The following is a 26,059-nucleotide window of genomic DNA, read 5'->3' on the forward strand; positions in this document are numbered from 1 at the left end:
AGTCTGTCCTTAATTTATTGCTGATTTTGCCTTCTGAATGTTTTATCATTCGTTTGTTTATTAGGTTTATATAATGCCCTTCAACGCAAGATCTCGGGGGGGCGGGGTTCACGGAATAAAATGCAGGATAAAAACAATAAGCAAAACAAAACAGAAAAACAACAACCCCTCCCCCCTTCTCACAAGCTGTAGAATATTAAAAGGCTGTAGAATTAATCAGCCAAAGGCCTGGTTGAAGATGAACATTTTCACCTGGCACCTTAAAAGATATAAGGGTTTTAAAGAGATGCTTTTGCATATGTAAACTGTGTTCTTTTCTTTTTACAGTCAAGCAGTGAATACCTTTCAAGAAATAAATAAGTAAAAAAAAAAAAAAAAATGCAGACTGTCCTAATGCTCGGCTACAGAGAGAATAAAGCAGAGATATCAGATGGGGGAGCTCCATGTTTTGTCTCAGGGACTACTGGGAGCCCCATGGCATCTCTCCCACCAAAAGAGCCATTTCTGCCAGCGGAGGGCAAGGCAAGGCAAGGGGTCAGAGCCTGCCATGGTAGCCCCCTGGCCTGTGAAATGGCCTCCCTCCCACCCCAGAAGCGCCGTGAGAAGGCAGCCAAGGGGAAACAGAGTCTCCGAAGCCCCAGAGTTTATGAGAGCCCCTTTCATGAATGCAAACTTTCTTCCTCAGGGGAAACCTCGAAAACCAGGAATAAACTCTGAACAGAATTGTAACCAAGCAGCCATGACAAAACCAGAGAAAAATAAATGGATCTATTCTGTCTTGGTCAGACCACACCTGGAATTCTGTGTCCAGTTCTGGGCGCCACAATTTAAGAAGGAACATGTGCAGAAGAGGGAGACCAAGATGATCAAGGGTCAGGAAACCAAGCCTGATGAGGAACGGTTGAAGGAGTTGGGGATTTTTAGCCTGGAAGAGAGGAGACTGAGAGGAGATAGGAGAGCCATCTTCAAAGATCTGAAGGGCTGTCCCGTGGAAGAGGGAACCAGTTTGTTTTTCCCAGCTCTGGAGGGTAGGACTCAAACCCATGGCTTCAAGTCACAGGAAAGGAGATTCCAACTCAACTTCAGGAAGAACTTTCTGACAGTAAGAGCTGCCTGAGAGTGGAAGGTGGGACTCTTTCCTTCACTGAAGGCTTTTAAACAGAGGCTGAATGACCATCTCTCAGGGATGCCATTGCTGTGGTTCCTGTATGGCAGGGGGTTGGCCTAGATGACCCCTGGTGTCCCTTCCAACTCTACAGTTCTACGGTTCTATCTTAGCAGGATGGGGGGGGGGGCACAGGACAACTCTGTCCTCTAATTCTCTGAAACATTTGCCAGCTCAGGCAGTTTAAAAGACATAGTCAGCCCCCACCCGGCATGCTTTTTATGGAAGGCAGATTCCATAAAAATCAAAAGGGATCAGTGGATCCACGCGGCTTTACTTCTCCAACTGTGAGACAGGAATGAGAGGCGGAAGAAAACAGTTGCCATCTTTGCTTACTTTGCCAAACATTTGCAAATAAAAGGAAAAACTTTTCTCCTCTTCCCCTCTTGCTCTTATTCAGGGTGGCAGCAAAAGGGTTTGCGTCTAAGTGTGTATGTACTTCACGGAACATTTACAAACCCGAAAGGCTCAAAGTGCATTCGGGGAGGTCAGAATTGACTCCCAGCTGAAAGTAAACAACTGTCTCGTCTTATATTATCGATTTAGCTCGTTGCAAAATGTAGGAATTTATTCTGTTTTGATGGCCTGAATGTTTCACGAAGGGGCAGACTAGGCAGAAAGGCTGGACAATCATTGGCTGGGTGGGATTAATCGCTTGGTGACGGCAGAAATCCACTCTGCGCATGTTCAAGGCTGTCAAATACCATATGGTAACATATTCTCTCTCGTCACCCAGCGAAAACCGAACATCGCCCAACGGGGGCTGAAATAGCTGCCTTGTTTGCATCAGCCAGAGAGGCCTCGCTTTGTGGGGGAGCCAGAGCGGCAGGGCAGGGGGGCATGACCCCCAGAACACCATTCCTGCCCCCCTTGCAATAGCTCTTAACACCATTCATCCCCCCCCCTTGTGCTGGCTCTTTGAGGGGCCCCTGCTGCCCACAGGACCCTCCCAGGAGTGGCACAGATGCCACCCTCCGGTCCCCACCAAGGCGTGAGTGTCTCCATGGCAACCTGGCAGCCTTAACCCTTTACGGTGAGGACGCCTCCACCTTCCTGGCCAATACCAAAAGGGCTCTTGCTCAGCCCACCTGCTTCCGACTGCGCCCCCAGATTCAGCCCAACAGGGGCAGGAAAGGGACGAGGGAGACTAGCATGGGACGCTCCATCTCAGGCCACAGACATGCTGAGCTCTCCTGGCTTCTCAAGATTGCCTGCCAAGTCCGAAAACTGGCTGCAGGCGCCGTTTCGCAACGGATCTGAGAGATCTTCCAGAAACTCTGCAGAGCAAACGCAAGCAGCTGACTCAATGCCTCTCTTGCTCCCCCGAAAAGCCAGAGATTACCACGCTCTGAGTCGGATCCCCTGGCAATTACCCTCGCCTCCCCTAACACCCCTCCTCACCCCCCAACCGGACCGATCAATATCCCTCCCCCAATGTGGTGGGGAGCCTGGGCCGCCGAGAAGCCTGCAAGCCGCCATCTGCACGGCTGGCGCTGTGAGAGATCACAGGGTGGCGTGTTGCCAACAAGAAAATGCCCAGCAGGCCCCAAATGTTGCAGGAGTCGTTGCCCCAGCAGGCCTCCCTCCCTCCCACCGCCTCTCCGGCGGCGCAGATGGAGAGACTCACTCGCTCGCTACCCCCGGAAGGCAGGCAGGCGTTGAGTCTCTGCAAAAACACACTCGCAAGCCGAGGTCCAACAACAACCAGATTCCCACCTTGGCAAAACAGCGGCTGAGGGTTTAAAAATGCATCGCCACTGAAAAAACCAGCACCGAGGAATGACCATCAAATCATTATTGCTGCTGCTATATTTATTTATATCTCCCAAAACAACACAGCTAAGATATAAAAATCTAAAAGCATGACTGTTAAAAAGTAATTGGACTCTAATAAATACCAAATCTATTAAAAGGCAGATATTGAAAACAGCAGGGCACTATTAAAACCCCTTTCTCTCTTTAAAAAATAAAAATTGGTTCCCAAAGGCCTGTGGGAATAAGAAGCGCTTCACCTGCCAGCAGAAGGACAGCAAGGAGGGAGCCAGTCTGGCGTCGGCAGGGAGAGAGCTCCAAGGTTGCCTGGAAGGAGCCACCACCAAGAAGGCCCTCTCCAGCCTCCCCAAGTGGATCTGTGAGGATGGCGGGACAGAGAGAGGCCTCTCCTGGGGATCTCAGAGCCCAGGTGGGCTTGTAGGAGGAAATATGGTCCCTCAGCTGCCCTGGGCAGGAGACAATGGAAGGCACACCGAGAACTTCTTAACAAGGAAGGTGCCACCCCTGTGGAAACTCCTTGCTCTGCAACCCCACTAAATCTGGTGCTTCGGAAAAAGAGAGAAATCCTTGATGCCAGGAAGAGACACACACACAGGAGAAGAGGAGGAACGCTCCTCCTCAGGGCCACAAAGGCTGGAGAGAGAGGCCTGGTGGGGAGAGAGAGGCCTTGGATGAAAACAGACCACCAGTCCATCTGCAAGGTCTCAGGAAGAACCAGAGGGGGGTGTCTTTCCTAGTCCCCCACAACCTTTGGCCCTGCAGAGGCCAAGGACAAAGCATGCATGGAGCTGTTCCTCACTCTCCTCACCGCTCTGGAAACAAGCTGATTTTTTCGACAAGAGGGTCCAGCCGATGGAAAGCAGGTCAGAAAGGAGGCAGCTCCCAGGTCACTCCAAGCCAGCGCCAGATTGAGGGCACTGGGGGCACTTGCTCTGCACAGGGATCCATGCCAAGGGGGCGCAGAGCGGAAGACAAGAGGGAGGAGGGGCATGAAAATAAGAAATATTGGGGGACCCAAAGTTTTGTCCTGACTCAGGGTATCGTATGACCAAAGGCCGCCCTGCCCAAGTCATGGCTGGGATGCAGAATCCCTCCAAATCTCAGTCTCAAGGGGGCAGAATGGCAACCGCCCCCCCCCCATGAGAACGGCCTCCAGGTTCTATCTGAGCCAGGAACCAGCGCCAGAACCTTGGTCCTGAGGCAGTTAAATGCCAAGCAGCTAAGTCCTCACTGAGATGGCCCACCTCTGTCTGAGCAGGACCCCTTGAGCTGGGGCTCACATCATACAACAACAACAACAACAACAACAACAATGGATTCTTCTCTGTACCCAAACAAACAAGCCCCTCCCCACACAAAACTCAGGCATCAGGGTCACGGCTGCCACTGTATGGGGGGCACACAGTCTGAGGTTAGCCAACTCAACGAGCGCAATCACAAAAGCACATCTGAACATGTGCAGAGTGCTGTTCACTCACCACTGATTAACCACAACCTGCCTTCCAAGCAGAAGGGCCACAACTGGGACCCAGACCCAACACTCCTGGATCTAGAACTCAAGCAACTTCCTTGCCACAAAGCAGGGCCACACGCCCAGCCCTGAGCCCCAGATCAAGGCACACAGCACAGACCCCCAAGTGCCATAGCAAGAGAGAACAAAACCTGCTTCCAGGGGCCTCAGGTGGAGGAAATGACCCCAGACCCCCACAAAAACACACGTCCCACAGGTAGAGGCAGCAGAGGGGAAGGAAAGGATTCACTGACCCACTGATCCAAGGGGGACATCCCTCCCCACCTCCACAAAAGGGCATCTCTCTGAGCAAAGCGGGAGTCTTGAGGCCTCGGGCAACTCTCATCATTATCAAATCATATCATTTATTTATTTCTATCACATTTCCCCAGACTGAGACTCACACAAATTAAAACAGTTCAGATAAATTACAAAAAAGGGCTTCATGTGCTTTTTTAGCTTCCAGGCTGACTCCCCCCCCCCCCCGCAATTCTGCACCTCCTCCACAAACCAGGGCATCACCAGGACCCCTGAATCCCTAGGTCAAGATGTCTCTTGGGGAGGGAGAGAAGCTCTGGAGCTGGGCCCCACTGGTGGTTGAGCTGGATGAGGCCTGGGGCCAGATATCAAGGAAGAAAGCATCAACTCCCACCCCCCCCCAAAAAAACAGGGCTCTTCAAACCAGGCCAAAGCTGGGGAGACCCCAGGCTGACCCACCCAGGCCCCTGATGGGGGCAGGAGGACCCTGGGACCCCCGCGCATCTCAGCAGACACGGCCCAACTGCAGGTCGGAAAGGAGGGGGCGGGAGAAAGCCCGTGCTGGGGGGGGGCTTCGCAGCACGGATGTGTACATCAACACGTGTGGAGGGGGAGAGAGGCGGGCGCGCGCATGCACGCGCTGCGGGGGGGGGGTCCCTCTCGGGCCGGCGCTGTCCGCGGTGCTGAACTCACCTTCTCGATCTTGGCGAGCCACTCCTTATTCTGGGCCAGCTCGGCCATGAAGGCGCGGTGCCGGAGCCATCGCTTGGGCGCCCGCTGGTGGCGCGCCTCCTTGTCCCGGGGGGGCGCCTCGCCGGCCATCAGCGCCTCCTTCTCGGCCACCCAGCCATCGAGCTGCACGCGGAGAGGGAGGGGGGCGGGGGAGAGGGGCGGGCGCGCGTCAGCCGGGCGGCGGGAGGGGGGGACGCCCCCCGCCTCCGCTCGCCCGCCTCCCCCCTCCCGCCGCCGCAGCCGCAGGGCGCGCGCCTCCAGCCTCCCCCCCCCCCGCCTACCAGGACCCCCCTCCGCCGGTCTCCCAGCCCCGCGCTCCGGACCTGCCCGGGATGCTGCAGCGGGCGAGCCGAGCGCCTCCCTCCCTTCTCCGAGCGCGTCACCGGGGAAGGAAGGAGGGAGGGAGGGAGGACGGAAGGAACGGGCAAAGGGGGAGGCGCGCGGCCGGGCCTCGGACGCCTGGGTCCCACCCCCAGCCGAGTGGGGTGGGGGCGGCGAGCGTGGCGCGCTCACGTGCGCCCGAGCCCGCTTCACCTCAGTTAGCCTCCCGCCAGCCCGGACGCCTGGGTCCTCTCCTTCGGAGGGAGGCGCAGCAAGAAGCCGGAACGCTGATCCCCTGCGCCCGGCTTGGCTGCCCTTCGGGTCAAACCGAGGCGCCCCCAAGCCCCCCCCCTTTCCCCGAACTTCCACGCCTTGGCTCTTCTGGGCCGCCCTTCAAAACGTATCTCCCCCTCCTCCCCCTCCCCGCCTAGAGGGCAAAGTCAGCCGTGGGGAAGGGGGGGGGGGACCACCTTTTTCTCTTGGGGGAGAAGGCCTCCTCCCCAGGAACATTTCCTCCAACCGCGGCGGGGGGGGGGGCAGATGGGGATGCGCGCCTCGGAGCGCTGCAGAGAAAGTGGGTCACTGCAGGTGGGGGGCGGGGGGGGCAGAAGAGAGGGAGCCCCGTTCAGGGACCGCGAGGGAAGCGGGAGGCCGGTCAGAGCTGCAGGGAGGGGCGAGCCCGGCCCGGTTGACCCCTCGCCAGGAGGATGGGGGGGGAGGAGGAGCTCCCTCCCTCCCTCCCTTTGATTACTGCAGGCTGAGCCGCAGCCTCCTCGCTCTCTGCTGCTGCCGCCGCCGCCGCCGCTGCCGCTGCTCTCCCTCCCTCCCCCCCCCCCGCATCGCCCTTGCTCCTCTCCAGCCCATTTCTCAACAGCAGAGGCGCAAACTCCACCTCTGGAAGCTCCCTTTGGAGGCAAGTTCAAACGGCAGCTGCCGCAAGCCAGAAGGACAGGAGGCTCCCAGGGCCCACCGAGTCCAGCCCGGGTCAGTAATTGGGCAACAGATTTAAATAACAACATTTAAAATCAAGAGGGCAAAATTCCCACCACCCCACAGCGTCTGGGGCGCAGATTTCAAGAGGACGGGGCTTCTGAAGACCAGTTGCTGGAAACAGCAGGAGGGGAGAGGCCTCTTGTGCTGGGCATAGCTGTCAACTTTTCCCTTTTCTTGGGAGGAATCCTTTTCGGAATAAGGGAATTTCCCTTAAAAAAGGGAAAATGTTGCCAGCTATGGTGCTGGGACATCTGCTTGACCCCCTGACCAGATGGGCCATTGGCCTGATCTGCCAGGCTCTTCTTCTGTTTCTCTCCAGGCACACTTCACTGGCGTGAGCACCCTCCCTGAGGAAGCCCAAGGAAGAGGGCCCCAATCCAGAAGAGCTTGCCTCCTGGGTGTAACACTGCGCAGCGTGCACCAGACAGGGAGGCTGCAGGCCCAAGGGGCAGGATCCAGGCCCACCTGCACCACCTCCCCAGCCCCACCCTTCCCACGGGGCCCCCAGGGCTTGGGGCAGCTGCCCTCCTGCCCAGCCCTCAGGAAGTGGGCAAAACATTCCTTTGCACCAGGAGCCACCCGCTTTCTGTGTGAGCGCATTCAGGTGCAAGCTGTGTGGGGCATTTTGGGAGGGGGCTATGCCTCTGCCGCTGCAGCCTCTTCCCCCAGGAAACCTCGTTAACCTGGAGTGTGTGCCTACCCAGGATTAATTAGCACAACTGAGGAACACCCTGGGAACATGGAAGCTACCTTAATTAGGGAGAAATGGAGATGTGTTAGTGGGCGGGGCCAAAAATGCAAATTGGATGACAACTGGAATCCTTGTGGAGGGAAAAGCTGCTTGCATTTCCATGAAGGAGGGGGGCGCACACTTCTCTGATGCCTCCCCAGCCATGTCTCCACAGTCTCCTCCCAATGGCCAGCAAGATTCCCCTTGCTGGAAACCCACAAGCAGGAAACCACAAGCCCAAGAACCCCTTCGCCTCCTGGGGTTTCCAGCCATTGGCATTCAGAAGCATCACTGCCTCACAGACCAGGAGCATGGGAAAGGAATGTCCATGCCAAAATAAAAGGCCCTCCCTGCACCTAGAAGACTAGCCTCTCAGGGGAAGGCTTCCACTTAATCTTCCCTGCAGAACACAGGCTGCACTCTCCCCCCCTTCTAGGGCGCTCCTGATGGACTGGAAGATCATGTCTGGGTCCCCACCTGAGCGACCGGGTGCCTCTTTCATGCCCCACACCGCTCCAGGCACCTCAGGTACCCCTCCCGGGCCCCCTTACCTCGTGGCAGTTCTGCAAGAAGTGCTGCAGCTGCAGGTGGTCGTTCAGGCGCTGCATCCAGGCGCTGGCGAGCTGCAGGTTGCGCTGGCTCCTGGGGAGGAGGAAGAGGAAGGAGACGGGTCAGGGAGGGAGGAAGAAGAGCTCTCACATGCCCAAGCCTCCTTCTCACTCTCGTCAATGACTGCCCAGGGACAGCAGCATCTTGGGATCAAGGTACACTGCCTCTGGAAACGGAGGCTCCATCTGGATGGCCGGGTTGGTGGCCGCCATGGCCTCTTGTTATGGGTGACCCAACATGGAGAAGAAAGAGCCAAGGAGGTTCAGGTTGGACCTCCCTAGATCACGCTCCCATGAAAAGGCAGCCCTGCCTTTGTGCTCCCCAGATCAGCCCAGTTCAGCTGGGCAGTGGACTTGAGGCCTCGTGACTCCTGCTTGGCTGGCTGGCAAAGGAGCCGAGGTCCCAGCCCCACTCCGGTTTGGCAAAGTTCCGCCTCTTGCACAGGTTCTGCACAGCTCTTCCACGGAGCGGCCGGTTTGCAAAGAGCCCCTGCGGTGCAGCGGGGCCTGGGAGAGAACAGGGTCCCCATGGCCAGAAAGCTCCCTGGATGAGGCCTAGGTGTCCAGTCACTGCCTAACCGACCTCGTTGGGAGGATAACGTGGGGCGAGGGAGAGCCTTGAACTCCTTGGTGGAGAGGGGTGGTATAAATGTAGTAAAATTAAGAACTGGAGAAATAATATTCATTCATTCATTCCCTGCCCATCTGGCTGGGTTTCCCCAGCCACTCTGGGCAACTCTCAACAGAATATTAAAAGCGCAAAAAAAATCAAACATCAAAACTTCCCTAAACAGGGCTGCCTTCAGATGTCTTCTAAACATCAGATAGTTGTTTATCTCCTTGACATCTGATGGGAGGGTGTTCCACAGGGCGGGCGCCACCACCGAGAAGGCCCTCTGCCTGGTTCCCTTTAAAATTATCACTTTGCTCTTGGAAGCCAAAATGAATCGGTATATAAAGGAGCCACAGGAGGGTTTTTATGAAACAAACCACAACTATCGGCATTGGAGAAAAATAACATGGCTTAAGTTATTATTATTATTTGCAAGAGGCCCTTTTTTCTGGCACAGGCAGTCCATAGGATCCCACCAGCCACCAGGAAAAATCACAGGCTTCCTTCCCGTGGACCAGCTCCCACGGACTCCACCCACGAGCAGTGAGGCTCAGCAAGGGCTGCCTCATGGCGCCTCGAATCCAGACCGCTTGTGAGCTGTGCTCCGCCTTTCTGCCTCTCCTGGAGTGGCAGCTGAAACGAGCTGTTCGTGATCTTGTGAGTTTGGGGACAGGCACGCTGCTCACTGGCGTGACTTCCATTCGGAGAGGGACTGACTCACCCTCCCCACCCCCACCCCAAATCCCAGGGAAAAATGCCAGCCAAGATGTGGAGCATCAGGCATCGCATTTGAAATATAGCTGCAATTCCAATATTCGGCATCCCCCCCCCCACCCCAATTTAAGCTCAAATAACAATTACACACAGCACTGAGCTGGTTTATCTATCTGGAGCAGATAAATATATTAAGGATTTGACACCAATTAAAACGTCAGGCGAAATTAGCAGCTGGTCCTTCAGAAAGGGAGACTTCAAAGAGAGGCGGCCGCTTCTGCATTAGGGGGAGGCGGGGGCCTTAATTGGCTCCACATGGCAGTGGCAGTTGTTTTCAAAATCCCAAGCCCCTTCTCTGCTCCCCCCCCCCCGCCAAATATGTTGAAACCTCGAGACAAATTTCCATGATTGATCTCCGCTGTATGAGGCAAATGGGGCTTGACTTTGTTCTGATTCATGGAAGATTTTGTGGTCTCTCTCCCCCCACAGATAATACTATTTCCCCCGCCCCCCCCCCATGAGAAGTGTATGCGGTAAGCAGCCCAGATTACCCCAGAGCTTCACCTTCTTTTCAAATACAGGTGCAAGGCTACAATGGGCCCAGAGGCAGCTTTTACAAAAATGGAATCTAGAATGTCGCCAAGGGTCTGGACCTCGCTATGATCTTACACACACACACACACACAGGCGGCAGCGGCGGGGTGGGGGCACAGCTTTTGCATAATGCCCCAGAAAATCAAGCACTTTGGACACCTAAACAGACGTTTCCAAACAGTCCGGGGTCCTTTGTGGCTGATTTTCCTGGTTCATTTTGAAGCTCCGTGAAAGAGCCCCTCAAGTCTGATCCTGGCAGCATCTGCACAACAGGCCTGGGAATGGTGCTGCCTGAAACCACAGACAGATGCTGCCGGTCAGTGTAGGCAACTGTTGGAAGTCTGGGTGCAACCCAGTTTGCGTTAGGGAACTGCAAACCCCCAGACTATCCCTGTGCCCTTAACTTATTGGGCTGAGTTCTCTGTCTCTTTGATGTCAGACTGATACTCTCCGGTTGCATCTGGTTTCACAACTTCCTCCTTCTTCTCCTACTTCTTTCTAAGACCTCAAGATGAGAGTTCATCCTGGAGTTCTCCTCTGAGAGAGCTGCCTTGATCGAGAACCAGAAACCTTCCTATCCAATGTGGGATGTAATCCACTGAGAGCAGTCAAGTACAACATTCCTTCTAATGCTAGAGAAGACATGTGGGCGTCCAGCCAGGCGAAAACTTCCTGTGTCCTCCTGGCTGGAGCATCCTTCCTTTGCATGTGACTAGAGGTGGGCGTGACCTCACCTGTCCAGGTAACAAAAGGACAAGTCACGCAGCACTCTCTCTCTTCTTCTGACTTCCTTCTTCATTTGACCAGCTTCTAGATAGGACTGCTCTGCTGGCTCTCAGCTAGCAGAAGCACTGGGATTATTTCCCCATGTGGGGTAGATCCACATGTACCTATCTGTAACTAAGTCTGCCTTCAGGAATCCATCTGTGAACTGATGTGAGTAAACTTCTCTTATTAACTCTGAATAAGATTGTCGTGTTTCTTCTTTTAAGAGGGATTAACGTGGGTGGCGCTGTAGGTTAAACCACAGAGCCTAGGACTTGCCGATCAGAAGGTCAGCGGTTCAAATCCCACAAAGGAGTGAGCTTCCGTTGCTCAGTCCCTGCTCCTGCCAACCTAGCAGTTCGAAAGCATGTCAAAGTGCAAGTAGATAAATAGGCACCGCTCTGGTGGGAAGGTAAATGGCGTTTCCGTGCGCTGCTCTGGTTCGCCAGAAGCGGCTTAGTCATGCTGGCCACATGACCCGGAAGCTGAACGCCGGCTCCCTCGGCCAGTAAAGCGAGATGAACGCCGCAACCCCAGAGTCGGCCATGACTGGACCTAATGGTCAGGGGTCCCTTTACCTTTACCTTTAAGGGAACTTACCAGGAATATACAATTCAATCTGAGCCAGACTGAATTGTATAATAGTGAGAGGCTCACACGAGCCTGCAACCAGCTATCTGCTGTGCATGTAAAAAGGGGAATGTAAACTCTGGTAAGTAAAGAAACTTGCTAGCACAAGTCGGAAGGATATTAATAAACAATATATCCTCTCCTGCCTCCCTGAACATTCCCACATCTGAGTTATGCATTTCCTACAATAAGCAACTTTTATTATTTTCTTACCTCTCTTTGCCTGTGTGATTGCAGCAGGCAAAGTCTGCTCTCTAACCAAGATTCACTCGCCAAACAGAGCTCACTCTGCATATTTAAAGGATTCCCAGTCGGTAACTGACCCTGTTCTGCCAATAACAATATAGAGCTGGAAGGATCAATGGTCTGGCTCAGCAGAAGACAGCTTCTTCTTGTGCTCCTTTGGAAACCATCTCTTGATTCAGAATCATGAGGACTGGAATCCTGGCTTTATTTTTAAGGGAAGGGCTGTAGCTCTCCTGCCTTGCATGCGAAGAACCCAAGGTTCATCCCCTGGCATCTCTAGGTGGGGCTGGGAAGGTAGTTGGAGGGCAATGGAGACAGCAGCTGCTCATTCGAGGCAACGGAGGAAACTGGGACTGAATATAGGAGCTGATGATCTTTCAGATTCAAGTTTTTTTGGGGTGGGGCAGGATTTGCCCTGCAAAATGTTTTCTATGCCAGGAGGGGAGAAATAAGCTGCAGTCGGTACTTACACCTATGCTGCAGTTTGGGAGGTGAGGCCAACAGATGCGAGGTCAACACTGGGAGGGAAGGTGGCTGATGGGGGCAAACCTGTCATGCGGTTATCCTGAGACTGCTTCTCTGGGGAGCGTAGGGAGACCAATGCAGAAAGAGAGGGTCTTGTGACCCCCCTCCCCCCCCCCGGCAGACTGGGCTAGGCCAGTGTGTGTTCTGAGGCCCAGAGATAACCAGCTCAGGACACAACACCTCAAGGACTGCCTCTTCCCATATGAACCTACCTGGACCCTGAGATCATCTTTTGAGGCCCTCCTTCATGTGCCTCCTCCTCGAGAGGTCCGGAGGGTGGCAACATGAGAACGGGGCCTTCTCTGCAGTGGCTCCCTGTCTCTGGAATACTCTCGCCAGGGAAGTTGCCTGGTGCCTTTATTATACACCTTTAGGTGCCAAGTAAAAACATTCCTTTTCAACCAGGTCTTTGCCTGACTTGATCTACATCCTAGACAATGGACCACTTATAAAGGCCATCTCCAACTCCTCAAAAGATTCCATCAACGGTGTCTCCGAAAAATTCTACACATCACTTGGGAAGACAGCAAACTAATACTAGTATACTGGAAGAAGCAAAGATCACCAGTGTCAAAGCAATGATTCTTCAACTTTGTTGGACTGGTCATGTTGTTCGGATGCCTGATGATCGTCCAAAGCAACTACTCTACTCCGAACTTAAAAATTGAAAGCATAATGCTGGTGGTCAGCAAAAGAGGTTTAGACTGTCTCAAAGCAAACCTTTAAAAATGTAGTATAAACACCAACAATTGGGAAACACTGGCCTGCGAGTGCTCCAGTTGGAGAACAGCCTTGACCAAAGGTGTCCTGGGCTTTGAAGACGCTCGAACTCAGGACGCAAGGGAGAAACGTGCTAAGAGGAAGCCACGCTTGGCAAATCCACACCGGGATCGGCTCCAGCCCGGAAACCAATGTCCCCACTGTGGAAGGACGTGGGGATCCAGAATTGGCCTCCACAGTCACTTCTGGACTCTCTGCTAAAACTGTGCTTATGGAAGACAATCTTACTCGGCTATGAAGGATCGCCAAAGAAGAGAAGAGAAAGAAGACGACAACGACATCCTATATCCTTTTTAAAATGCTGGCTCTTGCAGGAGGGTTATTGGGTTGTTTTTATTTTTATTTTATGTACAGTATTTGATCTTATGTGAACCGCCCTGAGACCTTCGGGCATCCAGAGCTGGCCTCCACATATAGCTGGTATAGAAATTAAATCTAAATAAACAAATAAGCTGCTTACAAGAAACCCTGCAGTGTAGTCCAGTCCCATTCTCTGCCTCTTAACTGAAGTGAATTCAGCGCACCGGAAGAGGCTGCTGGATCAGGCCAAAGGGCTCCCACCTAGTCCAGCGCCCTTTTCTTCCCCCTTAGGGAAAACCCACCCGCAGGATCTGAGCCCAAGAGAAGCTTCCCCTGGAGGTGGCAGCAGAGCAGAGCCATCCTGGCTTGGGGCAACGGATCCTCCTCTCCCCCGTGAATTTATCTCACCCTCTTTTTGGCGCCTCCTGTAGCAGTGAGTTCCACAGTTTAACTAATTCTGCCTCTGCTCCTGCAGCCACTTTCAGGCAGACGTATTTTGTGCTCCAAGAGATCTGCAGGAACCCATCAAGCAGGCCAGCAACCAGCAGTTGTGCGCTTGTCACTCTAACCTTAATATAGACATATATCTAAGGCTCTCAGCCCCCCCGCCCCCCCCCCGGTTCCTTACTTTGCCCGGAGGCCGTCCATCTTCTCCTTCACCCTCTGGCCATAGATGTTGCCCTGGCGGATGAGGCTCTCGCCCGCCTTGAGGGCCGTGGTGGTCTTCTGCATGTTGAGGTCCATGGTGGTCATGAAGTCCTTGTGCTTCTTGATGGCCTTCTCCACCCCCTCCACCGTCGTGGGCAGCTCCGTGTGTGCCAGGGTGGTCTCCTGAAAGAAAGGAGACAAGAGTTTCCATCGGCCCCGACTCTACTGCTATATCGGCCATCACTGCTCGCTTTTCTGCACTCAACATTTTATTGCTTTGTCTTTCCCGCGAATGGCTTCGAAGTTCTCTCCTCAATCGAGCAGCATAAAACTTTTATGAAATAAAAAAAAGTCGGAAACGAGGATGAAAGCCGTGCCAGGTAAGAAAGAGCGAGCGGCTTGGGAGGCCAAGGAACAGAGAGCCCGGAGAGCCCGTCTTTTGGGGGCAGGAGCTCAGATCAAGGGGGCTGTTGAGAGAGCAGCAGGAGGGTCTCTGGGGCTTCCGGCTGCCGGAGACTGCCTCTCGGTTGCCATTCCCACCCACCGACCCCCAGACCCACGGCTGTGAGCAGAGGGGGAAGGGCAATAGGAGAGGGTCCCGTGACAAACACAGACTGTGGGCCAGGGCCGGATTGAGGTTGGATGCGGCCCTCAGCTCCTGAAGGTAATGGGGCCCTTGATATGTCCAGCTGTCCTTTGTCAGCTGTTTTTTGTGTTGAACAGGACCGTGTTACCCATAGGCGCTAGGGGTGTGGGGCACCTGGGGGGGGCACCCGGCTCTCAGAAGCGCCAGGCCAAGAGTCCGGGGCCCAAGAGCTGAGTCCGGGGAAGAGCCCGCCTGTCGGTCGGAGGGCCGCAGTGGGCTCTTCTGCGCCGCGGGTTTGGGGGCGACTGAGCCAGCGAGACGCTGAGGTGGTCAGCCAGCTCCACCCTCCTGCACACCTGGGACTGGGCAACTGGGGGGGGGGTTGAACGGATCATCGCACCCCGACGCCGCATATGCTTAAGACAGCCCTGGTGTTGAATATATGCTATATGGTAATTGATGGACAGAATAGGTATCTCAAGCCCTTTGCCCATGTTGCCCTGCAACCAGTCCATGCAGAATGTTGGCACCCTATATATAGAAAGGAGCAAAGCAGGGATATTTGAGGGGGCAGATGAGCAGGCGGGGCCCATGTCTTACATCCTAGGAGCCAATTTCTTTGAATGTTTTGGGGGGGGCCCAAGAGAGTGGGGCCCTAAGCTAGAGCTTGTTAGGTGATACGTAAATCCGGCACTGCTGTGGGCAATGAGGAAGAATCACGTCTCGAAACCTCCTGCTCCAACGCCAACCTAAGAATGTAAGAGCACAATCCAGTCCAGCACCCTACTCTCCCAGTGGCTGACCAGGTGCCCCTATGGGAAGCGTGGAAGCATTTCAGCTCAGCTGCCACTCTCCGCTCCTGCGGTTTCCAGAAACTGGGATTTGGAAACTTTCCTGCCTCCGAAGCAGAGCAGGGTCATTCTGGCTAGGAGCCCCCAAATGCCCCCTCCGCCTCCAGGAATTTTCCCCACCCTCTTTTCAAGCCACCCAGGGGGGTGCCCTCGCTGTCTCCTGTGGGAGGGAGTTCCAAAGTTTAACTCTGGTGAAGACGGACTTCCTTTCATCTGTCCTGGACCTTCCAGTGTTCCTCTTCCTTGGACATCCATGAGTTCTCCTCTTGGGAGAGAAGGCGCAGAATTCCCTCCCCCTTTTATAGGCTGCGCATCATTAACTCCTGCCATGCCACCTCTGACTTGCCCTTTCTCTCAGCTGAAAAGTCCAGAGAACCCAGGAGTCCCCCCCCCCCAAGCTCCTGCCCTGGCCGTGACCCTCTTTGCCTCCCCCCAACCCGGCACGATCCCAGGGGCTCCCCGGCAGCCTGGCCCTCCTCCTCGCTTCTCGTGCGTATGCAGAGGCCATCTGTGCCGAGGGAGGCGAGCAACAGCTGCTGCAGTGAGGATGGCAAGGGACACTTGGATGCCCACGTCTCGCCCCACTTCTGCCTCAGCTGCTGGGGTGGGAACCCTTGTAAGCAAGGTAGGAGGAGAGCAGGGGCCCGGACTCCCATTCGACCCCCTCCCCTGAAGCAGGGAGCTCCCAGGGCAAGCCTCTTGCAGGGCCGGCCATGTGGGGGTCCTGCAAGTCTGCTGTGAGGCCTTCAGATACATGGGAGAAAGAGCTGGACATGCAGATACAGGATTCTAAATGACAGTCCAAGAATCAGAGAGCTGGAAGGGACCTTCAAGAGCCATCTAGTCCCACCTGCTGCAATGCAGGAATCACAACGAAAACAATTTTACAAGTTGTGGGTCCTTGTTTCTCAGTTTGATCCCTTTACATGGTTTTGTATGTTTTGTGATATTTTATGAAGTTCTTTTTATTAGTCATTCTTGTAACTATTAAATGCAAACTGCTTCATTATTATTTGCTGATATTTAATTTTACTGTTTGCTATTATATGCTAATGGGTTATTGAACATTGCTTTATTTAATATGTTTATTTTAAATACTTCCTTCTACCGGATTGGATAAATAGGTGTGTGATCTTTGCTGTCTGTTTTGCTGTCAGCTGCCTTGCGTAAAGTGATATAGAAAGGCAGAATACAAATTAAAAGTGAAATGATTTTTTTTTTCCTTTTCCCTATTATGTTTTTATTGTAATTTTACTGGTGTTAGCCAACCTGAGCCCGGCTCTGGCTGGGGAGGGCGGGGTATAAATAAAAATTTATTATTTTTATTTATTATTAAAACATCCCTGACAGACCACCCAACCTCTGCTTACAAACCTTCAGGGAAGGAGAGGCCACCCTCTCCCGTTCCACCGCAGATCTGCTCTCCCACCAGAAATTTCTTCCGGAGCTTCAGTCGGAATCTCTTTCTTGCTGCTTGCATCCCCTTCTGGCCCCTAAGGGGGTCTTGGGACGCGGCTGCCCCCTGGGCTCCGACTGGTTCATGCATCAGTGGCAGCTAATGGACTGGCAGAGCCCCTTTGGGCCTCTAGGGCGGGGGGTGGAAGAGGCTAAATCTTTAATAGTAAGGTGTCTGGGCTAAAGGTGGAGATGGGGGAGGGGGCCCCTGGAGCCCCAGACAACGGGGGGACGGGCGACCCCCCAGGCGCTCTTGGCTTCCCCCTGACTGCCTGCCTCCCTGGGCGGCTTCCTGGCGTTTGGCGCCAGCTCCGGCTGAGCCCCAGCTGCAAAGTGACAGCCAGACCGACTCAATGGTGCATGAGAGTGAGTGCGGCCAGCAAGGCGGCTGCAGGAGCCACGAGCCTTTGAGATGCGCCCGGGCGGAAGGATGCGCCGTTTAGCTCCGCTTTGCAAAGCCAGAGACGGCCGGAGGGGCCAGGGGCAGGAGGAGAGAGGGCAGCCGAGACTCCAGAAGGGCCACCCCAGTGCCAGAGTTACGTATAAGCTCAACAAGCTCTAGCTTAGGGCCCCAGTCTCTTGGAAAGGAAACAAAAAACTGGATGTACATTTCCAAAATATAAGACAAAAAACAAATAAGATAAAACCTACATACAGCAAGACAGGTGGTGCTGTGGGCTAAACCACTGAGCCTAGCGCTCTATGTGATTTTACATAGAGTATTTTTTCTTTTCCTATAACGATTTAATTTATGGCTTATTTATAGTGTGTTTTTCCCTGGGTGTAGATCCCGACCTAGATGACTGCTAAAGTGCCCACCCAGCCGACTTCTGTTTTAGTAACCAAAGGTCATAGAACCACAGAATATTACAAGTTGGAAGGGACCCCAGGGGTCATCCAGTCCACCCCCCTCTTGCAATGCCGGAATCTCAGCTAAAGCAACCCTGACAGATGCCCATCCGACCTCTGCTTGAAAACCTCCAAGCTCAGACATTCTCCTGCGCAAACCTCCCTGAAAAATGGAGGCGGCGAAGTTCTTGCAAAACTCCTCTCCAAGGGGCTGCTCTGGAGGAGATCTCCCCCTTTGTGACACTCAGAATATTTCCCCCGTGATCTGACAGTTAACAGCCTCTGTACAAAGAACATATAACTAACTGTAATTGCTGGTCATCATCCGACCCAAACGCCTAATTAATGGGAATGAAAAGGCGAACAATTACCCGCCAGCAATTAGCAACTGATTGATAAATGGCCTCCTTGCACACCGCAAGTCCCAAGCAGCCAGCTAAATCTTGCTACTTGGGCCTGAAAGCCGACTCGAAAGCCGCCTGCTAAATCTCTGCCAAAGGAGCTTTTGCTGCTCAGAAAAGCTGAGCCAGAATCATCCCTCTCCAGCGGCTTCAACTCCGGAGGGCTTCAGTTCGCGGTCGTCCGTTCCCAATGCCCCAGAAGAGGCTTGGCCAACCTGGTCCTCTCTGGACATCTTGGACTCCCATGAGCTCCAGGCGTACGACACCAGGAGGAGCACAGACCTGGTGGCTGCAGCTGGTGGGGCTGCAGTCGGATAATGATAATGATAATGATAATTTATTTATACCCCACCCATCTGGCTGGGTTTCCCCAGCCACTCTGGGTTGCTCCCAGCAAAATATTAAAATACAGAAATTAATCCAATATTAAAAGCTTCCCTAAACAGACTTCTGGAGGGAAGCAGCTGTCCCAGGAGGAGGAAGAAGCCCTGCAAGGAGAGGAGGTTGGACCCGATGGGCCACCGGCCTGGTCCAGCAGCCAGGCTCTTCTTAGGCCCTCGTTGAACCTGCAGGTCCAGAGGCAGTCTCCCTCACTTCCTGGGTTGTTGGTGGTATTTGACCCCTGCAAGAACAGTATGCTGGACTAGGAGGTTTGCTGGCATCCAGCAGCCAAGCTCTTCCCTGGTCCTGAATGGGCTAACTGTGCCCCTGAAGGACCAGGTGCGCAGCCTGGGAGTCATTTTGGACTCACAGCTGTCCATGGAAGTGCAGGCCAAGTCTGTGTCCAGGGCAGCTGTCTACTAGCTCCATCTGGTACGCAGGATGAGACCCTACCTGCCTGCAGACTATCTCGCCAGAGTGGTGCATGCTCTGGTTATCTCCCACTTGGACTACTGCAATGCGCTCTACGTGGGGCTCCCTTTGAAGGTGACCTGGAAACTGCAATTAATCCAGAATGCAGCAGCTAGACTGGTGACCTCAATCCATTGGCCATGGGCACAGCAGCTTGAGCTCCCGGAGAAAAAGGCGGGATTTAAATGCAGCAATTAAACGCAGTAACATTTCTTCCGATTAATAATAATAATAATAATAATAATAATAATTTATTATTTTTACCCCGCCCATCTGGCTGGGTTTCCCCAGCCACTCTGGGCAGCTTCCACAGAGACCAAAAATACACTAAAATGTCACACATTAAAAACTTCCCTGAACAGGGCTGCCTTAAGACATCTTCTGCATGTCAGGCAGTTGTTTGCAAAGCCCCAGGCATTGTGAGTTTGGAGCCCAGCCTTACCTGGTTGTAGAGGCAGACCTCGGCCTGCTTGGCGTCCCGCAGGAAGAGGAAGAAGATGTGGGCTTGGACCAGGACCTCCCTCCGGTTCTCCCACATGTCCAGCAGCTTGTTCCAGCCCACGTCCAGCTTCTGCAGCCACTGCTGGAGGGAGAGGTAGGGCAGGTCGGCCTCCTCCAGCGCCAGCACGTCGTTGACGGCCTGGATCTTGGCGTAGTCCTCCTCGTAGCGGTTGATCTCCTCCTTGAGGGAGGCGTGGTGGTTCAGCAGCCGCTCGGCCTCCGCCAGGTTGCCTGGCAGCTCCTCCGAGGCCACGGCCGCCTGCGTCTTCACCAGCCACGTCAGGAAGCTGTCCAGGTCCTGGATGAACTGCTGCAGCCTGGAAGGAGGGAGAGGGGCAGGAGGGGTCAGGGGACACCTGGGCTGGAGGGGGATCCCTGAGAGGCGGTCAAGGACAACATTCCTTGTAATGCTAGGGAAGACGTGCAAGGGAAGGTTTGGTCCAACCTAAAGTTGTGTAAGGAAGGCACCAGGCAAACTTCCCTGGGGAGAGCATTCCACAGATGGGGAGCCACTGCAGAGAAGGCCCCGTTCTTGTGTTGCCACCCTCCGCACCTCTCGAGGAGGCAGCACAAGAAGAAGGGCCTCAGAAGATGACCTCAGGGTCCAGGTAGGTTGAGGAGATGTTCTCCAGAGACCTCAGTTCCCCCTGCGCCTGAGGACTCCCCCCCCAACCCCAACCCCTCTGCCTGTTTAGGCAGGAGACCCTCCCTTCTCCCCGCTGAGCCTGGCTGACCTGCTGGCCACGGTGAGCGAGTCCTCGCAGCCCTGCAGGGTCCTCTTGAGGGCCTCCCACTCCTCGCTGATCTCCTCGAACTGCAGGAGGATCTCCATGGCTTGGCCCGGGTGGGTGTTGGCCAGCAGCTCCCCCTCCTGCTGCAGCTCGATGAGCCTGGGTTCGAGGACCACCAGGGCGGCCTCCATGGTGGAGAGGCGGCGCTGCAGGGAGAGGACGCTGCCCAGGTCGCCGCTGTTGTACTGCGTGGACTCGACGGCTCGCCGCTTCTCCCGGATCTGCGACTTGATCTCGTTGCACTCCAGAAGGTAGTTCTGGATCTTCAGGATGGAGTTGAGGTGGTCTTTGCGGTGCTCCACCAGCTCCACCACCCGGTTCCACCTGGAAAGAAGAGCCTGCTGATTGGGCCAAAGGGGGCCCATCGGACCCCACAGGGGCCAAACCATGGGGCCTCACCAAGCAGCTCTCCCGGGGCTTCCAGCACAGAAAGCAGGGCTGCCCCCAACAGCTGGAGGTGGAGCAAAGCCCTCTCCTCCTCCATTCATTGGATTAATCCACTTTTAAAACCATCCACAGTTTACGCTGTGTGAATAAACCAGGCTTCCCCAACCTCAGCCCTCCAGATGTTTTTGGCCTACAACTCCCATGATCCCTAGCTAGCAGTACCAGTGGTCAGGGATGATGGGAATTGCAGTATCAAAACATCTGGAGGGCCAAGTTTGAGGAAGCTTGGAATAAACTATTCCTCCAAAATGCACCTTCATGGGATGCCTCTTGGATCTACGGAAGCTGTCCTATCAAAGTTCTTCAGGCAAATTCTCTCTGTCCCACCCTGTGTCCCAAACGCATCATTGCGCCTAGAGGCTAATCTTCCCTCGGTAGAATTACAGATCTGGTGTAGGACACTTAACTCCTGGTTTCGCCTAAACTCAAATCCCCCCGGTCTAATATCCCTAGTGCTGCAAGATGGTCACAAGAGCGCCTGGACTAAAATTGTCTATCAAAAACTTCACCCTTGTGGTTTATCACCACAACAGCTACTCACTTTGGGTTTTAGTAAAGCAAACAGCCTAATTTGTCAGTACCTAAATGATATTGAGCGCCAGAACAACTTGGCCACAATCAGGAAATTCGGCCCATGGTATGGCTATTTTCCACCTTCCCATTTCGACTCTCTGGCACCATATCTGCATAACTGAGTGATCCTAAAATATAGACACGCTTTTACTCTCGCAAGATTTAATGTATTGCCCTCAGCTGGACTTAAGGGATGATTCCAACATATTCCACATGAAAAACGCTTATGTCCCTGTGGAGATGGCAGTCGCAAATCAGTGGCACATGCCCTTCTGGCTTGCACTCTTGATAAAGGCTTGAGGAATGAGATTAGCACCCTTCTTTCAGTGTCCATTCCGGGTCACCCAGCCACTGTTTCCTTTCTCTTGGTGAGATGAGCAAGGGACAGCAAAAGTGGCAAGGATTTTAGCTGCGGTAATCAAAATAAGATCCACTATTTGACTATTGATTCAAAACCCTAAAATGTATTTGATATAATTGACTTTTTATTTCTATTCTTTGTATATTGTATTGTTGTTCTATTGCTATGACCGATGGCTGACGCAAATAAAGATTCATTCATTCATTCATTCGTTCCACCTTCATGGGATGTCCCTGAGTTCTAGTGTTAAGAGAAAAACTTTCCTCTCTCCACTTTCCTCATGTCAGGCCTCATTTTGCAAACTTCTCTCAGGCTCGCCTTTTCTCCCAACTCAAAGGCCCCATCTTTTCTCTCCATCCCTTGATCAAGAAGGGTATCAGCAGGCAAAGCTGGTCAGCAGACTCTCACCTGGTCGCCGCTGGCGAGTTGAAATGGCCTCGAAGCGACCAGAGCAGGGAAGCCTGGCAAAAATGCTCTCCGTCTCTCTCTCTTTCTCTCCCCCTCTTTTTTCAGTCCACAAAAGTCAATGCTTCTGTGGGCTGGGGGTTTGGGGGGATCTGTGCGCAGCTTTGTGGGGGGCTTTGATTTAAGCCCCACTCAGGAGAAAGGGGAAAGAGAGAGAGAGAGAGGAAGGGGGGCTTGGGGACTGGGGAGCTGCTTGCAAAGGCAACACAGCAGGGGGGAGAGGTGGGTGGCAGACAGAGATGGCTCCCTCAGGGGTCCCATGTGCCCTTTTGCGCACAGTGGTGCCGTGACATTTTGCTGCAGCGAAGCGGGTGGGGGTGGGGGGTGGACGGACGTCCAATTATCCTCGTAGGACGACGAGCCCCTCAGGGCTGCAGCCAAACAAGAAGCAGCAATGAGCCAAATGAGAGGTGGCTGCTTTTGAGGCCCCCCCAGGGCGGAGGTGGCAAAGGGGACAGTCCTCTAAAGAGAGCAGAGGCGGGTGGGGGGCTCTCTGAGGACAGGCCTCCCTCGTCCCTTCTGCACTCTGCTTGCGGGGGGAGCGGGAGGGGAATCCGCCATCTCAGGGGTCCAGCTGGGCGAAGGAAGCCAGTCCGCCTCACTTAATGGGGCAGTGTGCCCTGCTTACTGCCAGCCCACATCGGGGCTACAGAAAGCCCACTGCCCCCCGCCCAGTCAGGAAAGCCCTACGCTCAGATCTCTGTGGCTGGCTGAGCCTCCTCTGAGCAAAGCACTCTGCGCATGCTCCAGTGAGCTGCCCTTGCCTTTCAGCGCAAGGGATGCTTTGTACCTGCTGTTCAGGTGGTCCTGGCAGGAGCGGACCTCGGAGGAGCTGGGGTGGCCCCCGTCCACCAGCTGTTGCACTATCTGGTTGACGTCCAGGATCCGGCCCATGAGGCTGTTCATTTCTTGGTCGAGGCTTTCGAACCTGCGGAGGAAGACGGGGGAGACCCATCAGGGCAGAAAGGGGGGTAGAAAGAGGGCAGCAGGGCAGCCCCCAGCCCAGGAGCTCTGGCCTTCCACTCTATCCCAGGAGGTGGCCGGGCGTCCTTCCCAGAGGCCAGCTCTGTTCCTCCATCCCATTGGGCCATTTTCTGGCCCTCCTTCCCTCCAGAATCCCACTGAGATACGAAGCCCATAACCGCTCGGGACCAGTCTATCTGTGAGGGGCCTGACCCCATATCCATCCACTTGTGGGATGTGATGCATAAGTAGCAGTCAAGTACAACATTCCTTGTTTTCCTAGAGTGGACATGCAAGGAGATGTTTGATCCAGCCAGTCGAAAGCTTCCTGTTTCCTCCAGGCCTGGAGCATCCTTCCTCTTGCATGTGACCAGAGGTGGGCGTGACCTTACCTGTCCAGGTAACAAAAGGACAAGGTATGCAGCCCCCGCTCTCTCTTTGACTTCCTCCGTCGTTGGAGCAGCTTTTTAGCTAGAGATGCTCTAGCCAACAGAGGACACTGGGATCATCCCCATATGGGATAGATCCACATGTATATAGTTATTTGTAACTAAGTCTGCCTTCAGGGATCCATCTGTGAACTGATGATTTGTGAGTAAACTTCTTTTATATACTTGACACAAGATTGTGGCATGTTTATTCTTTTTAGGGGGATATAAGGGAACTTGAAAGGAACTTAGCAGTGAGAGGCTTACACAAGCCTGCAACCAGCTGCCTGCTGTGCGTTTAAAAGGGGAATGTAAAACTCTGCTAAGTTAAGGAACTTGCTAGCACAAGTTAGGAAGGATATTAATAAACAATGTATCCTCTCCTGCCTCCCTGAACATTCCCACGGGGCGAAGGGCGGCCGCAGGACAATGCCAGAGGACGGAACCAGGGTCTTTCTGCATGCCAGGCAGGTGCCCCCCCCCTGAGCCCCAGCCTGCTTCTCTCTGCACAAGCTGCCCTCCCACCCCGTTTCCTCCCACCAGCCGTGGTGCCAGAATCTGCCCCCTTCCGCTGCCCTTACCGGTGCTGCACCACCTCCACGTCCTCCAGCTTCTGGGGCACCTCCATGCGGTTGAGCCACTGCTCCTTCTCGTCGATCCAGACCTCGCAGGCGTTGACCTCGCCAAACATGCGGTAGACGGCCAGGGCGTCCTGGAGCCACTGGCGGCGCAGGACGGCCACCTCGGCCACCTCCCCGTACAGCTGCTCCACCTCCACGATGCGCACCTGGACGTCCACCAGCTCGTGGTACTCGGGTGCCAGGGCGGCCAGCTGGGTGCGCAGTGCCAGGACGGTCCCCCGGTGCTGGTCGATCTCCTCGGCCACGCCCTTGTGCTTCTTGACCAGCGACTGGGTGGAGTACTCGTCGTGGCCAAAGTCGTCGCTGGAGACCAGGCGGTAGGCGTCCTGCAGCCACACCACCAGGTCCTCGGTGTCGGCGCTGAACTGGTGGAAGGCGAGGGCCTCCTGCAGCTTCCGCAGGTGGGCGGCCGCCAGCTCCTCCAGCTTCTTCCAGTGCTGGCGCACCTCGCGGGTCTTCTCCTGGATGGCGCCCGGCGCGCCCTGCCTGCGGAGCAGGACCTGTTCTCCCCGGCGCATGGCCGTCTGCAGCAGAGAGCGGCGCCCGCCCAGCTCACCCAGGAGGATGCTGTGCTTGCTGAGCAGCTTGGCCACGCTGTTGAGGTCCTTGCCGTAGCCGCAAGGGGAGGACAGGATGCGCTCCTTCTCGCGCACCCAGGCCTCCGCCTCCTCCATCTCCTGGAAGAAGGACCACAGCTGGCGAGACGCTTCCAGCTCCTGGCGCCGCTTGGAGGCCAGCTCCTGCAGCTGCTCCAGGCAGCTCTGGACGTGGCTGACCCGGTTGCAGATGACCTGCGGGTCGCAGGGCTGGTAGCCTGCAGGGGAAGCAGGAAGGGGCGGGTGAGTGTTGGAAGCACAAAGAAAAAGAAGGCACTTTTTTCACATGGGGTGGAACTGCAAAATGTTGAAGACCACATTTGTTAAAAAGCCAGAAACATTTTTGTTAGGCATTACAGGTCAAGACTTGCCAAAAGAAAAGAAGAAGTTATTGATTGTGTACAACAACGGCGGCTAGGATTTTACTAGGCCAGAAATGGGAAGACAACAAGATGCCAACTAATGAAGAATGGCAAAAGGAACTGATGGAATATGGCAAGGTTAACCAGAAAACTTAGAGACAAGGATAACAGAGACTTAAAAAAAGACTGGGAACCATTTATGTTATACTTACAGAAAAACTATGAAGAAATGGACTCCCTAGCAGGGTTTGACTAACCACTTAATAACATAAAAATTAAGAGGTGAAAACTGGAAAATAATAAAGTGTTAGAGGTGTGCTATAAAAAGGTTAAGAATATAATAATATTTAAATTAAAGATCGTAATAGTAAGGTAAATTAAAACAAGCAGGGGAAGCAAAAATTTAAGAACCAGAAAAGGAAGTTGAGGGAAGTCTCGGGGGTGGGGTGGGGTGGAGGGGGGTGGGGAATTGTATTGTATTTTGTTTTTGAAATAATGTTGATTGTGACTGATAAAACTGTAAAAATTAATAAAAAGTATTTTTTTTAAAAGAGAGAGTCAAAGCAGCAGGAGGAAGACGAGGGGGAGAAGGAAGGACACACACACTCTCTCGTGTCTGCTGCTGTGGGTCTTGGGGTGCTCCTGGCCCAGGGGTCAGGGAGCCCGACTTGGTTCAGGGACTCCCCATTCCTGCCCCCACCAGGCCAAAGCAGGCCGGTGTCTGGCTTCTGGGAACCCGATCCCTCCCCTGGTGGCATCCAGGAAGCAGATCAACAAGAGGAGTTCTTACCAAGTAATTTATTCCACTGCTCACAGAGAGACACAAAGGAAGGCAGCCTCCCTGAAATAATGGGGTTGCTCCAGATGAAGTCCCACCCCTCTGTCTCTCCTATTCTACACCATCCCTTTGTCGGCTAACCTGATCTTTCTGCCTCTGAGCTTTCTGTTAGGGAACCATTCCGCCAGAAATGAGTAGAAAGTTTCTAGCAGTTTTCCAGAGTTTTCCTTTAAATTTGGGAGAGGCACTCTGAG

At 54.1% G+C, this 26,059-nt stretch overlaps 1 protein-coding gene across 4 annotated transcripts in view; it reads right to left on the reverse strand.

Moving 5' to 3' along the window:
• SPTBN4 (spectrin beta, non-erythrocytic 4) overlaps positions 1-26,059 on the reverse strand; it is a 77,410-nt gene that overhangs the window by 31,743 nt on the left and 19,608 nt on the right. Inside the window, exons 13-19 of one of the 4 annotated variants that reach the window (XM_083454671.1) lie at positions 24,010-24,883; positions 22,828-22,965; positions 20,135-20,515; positions 19,342-19,717; positions 13,886-14,088; positions 8,034-8,124; positions 5,400-5,561 (exon numbers count right to left, since the gene is read on the reverse strand). In XM_083454671.1, coding sequence (XP_083310797.1) covers positions 5,400-5,561; positions 8,034-8,124; positions 13,886-14,088; positions 19,342-19,717; positions 20,135-20,515; positions 22,828-22,965; positions 24,010-24,883 — 2,225 coding nt within the window. Of the gene's footprint in view, positions 1-5,399; positions 5,562-5,761; positions 5,912-5,972; positions 6,106-6,229; positions 6,456-8,033; positions 8,125-13,885; positions 14,089-19,341; positions 19,718-20,134; positions 20,516-22,827; positions 22,966-24,009; positions 24,884-26,059 lie in introns of those variants that run through there. The other 3 variants (XM_083454674.1, XM_083454673.1, XM_083454672.1) reach the window with 3 other exon arrangements.

Source organism: Podarcis tiliguerta (genome assembly GCF_965153285.1).
Source record: "Podarcis tiliguerta genome assembly, chromosome: 8".
NCBI lineage: Eukaryota > Metazoa > Chordata > Lepidosauria > Squamata > Lacertidae > Podarcis > Podarcis tiliguerta.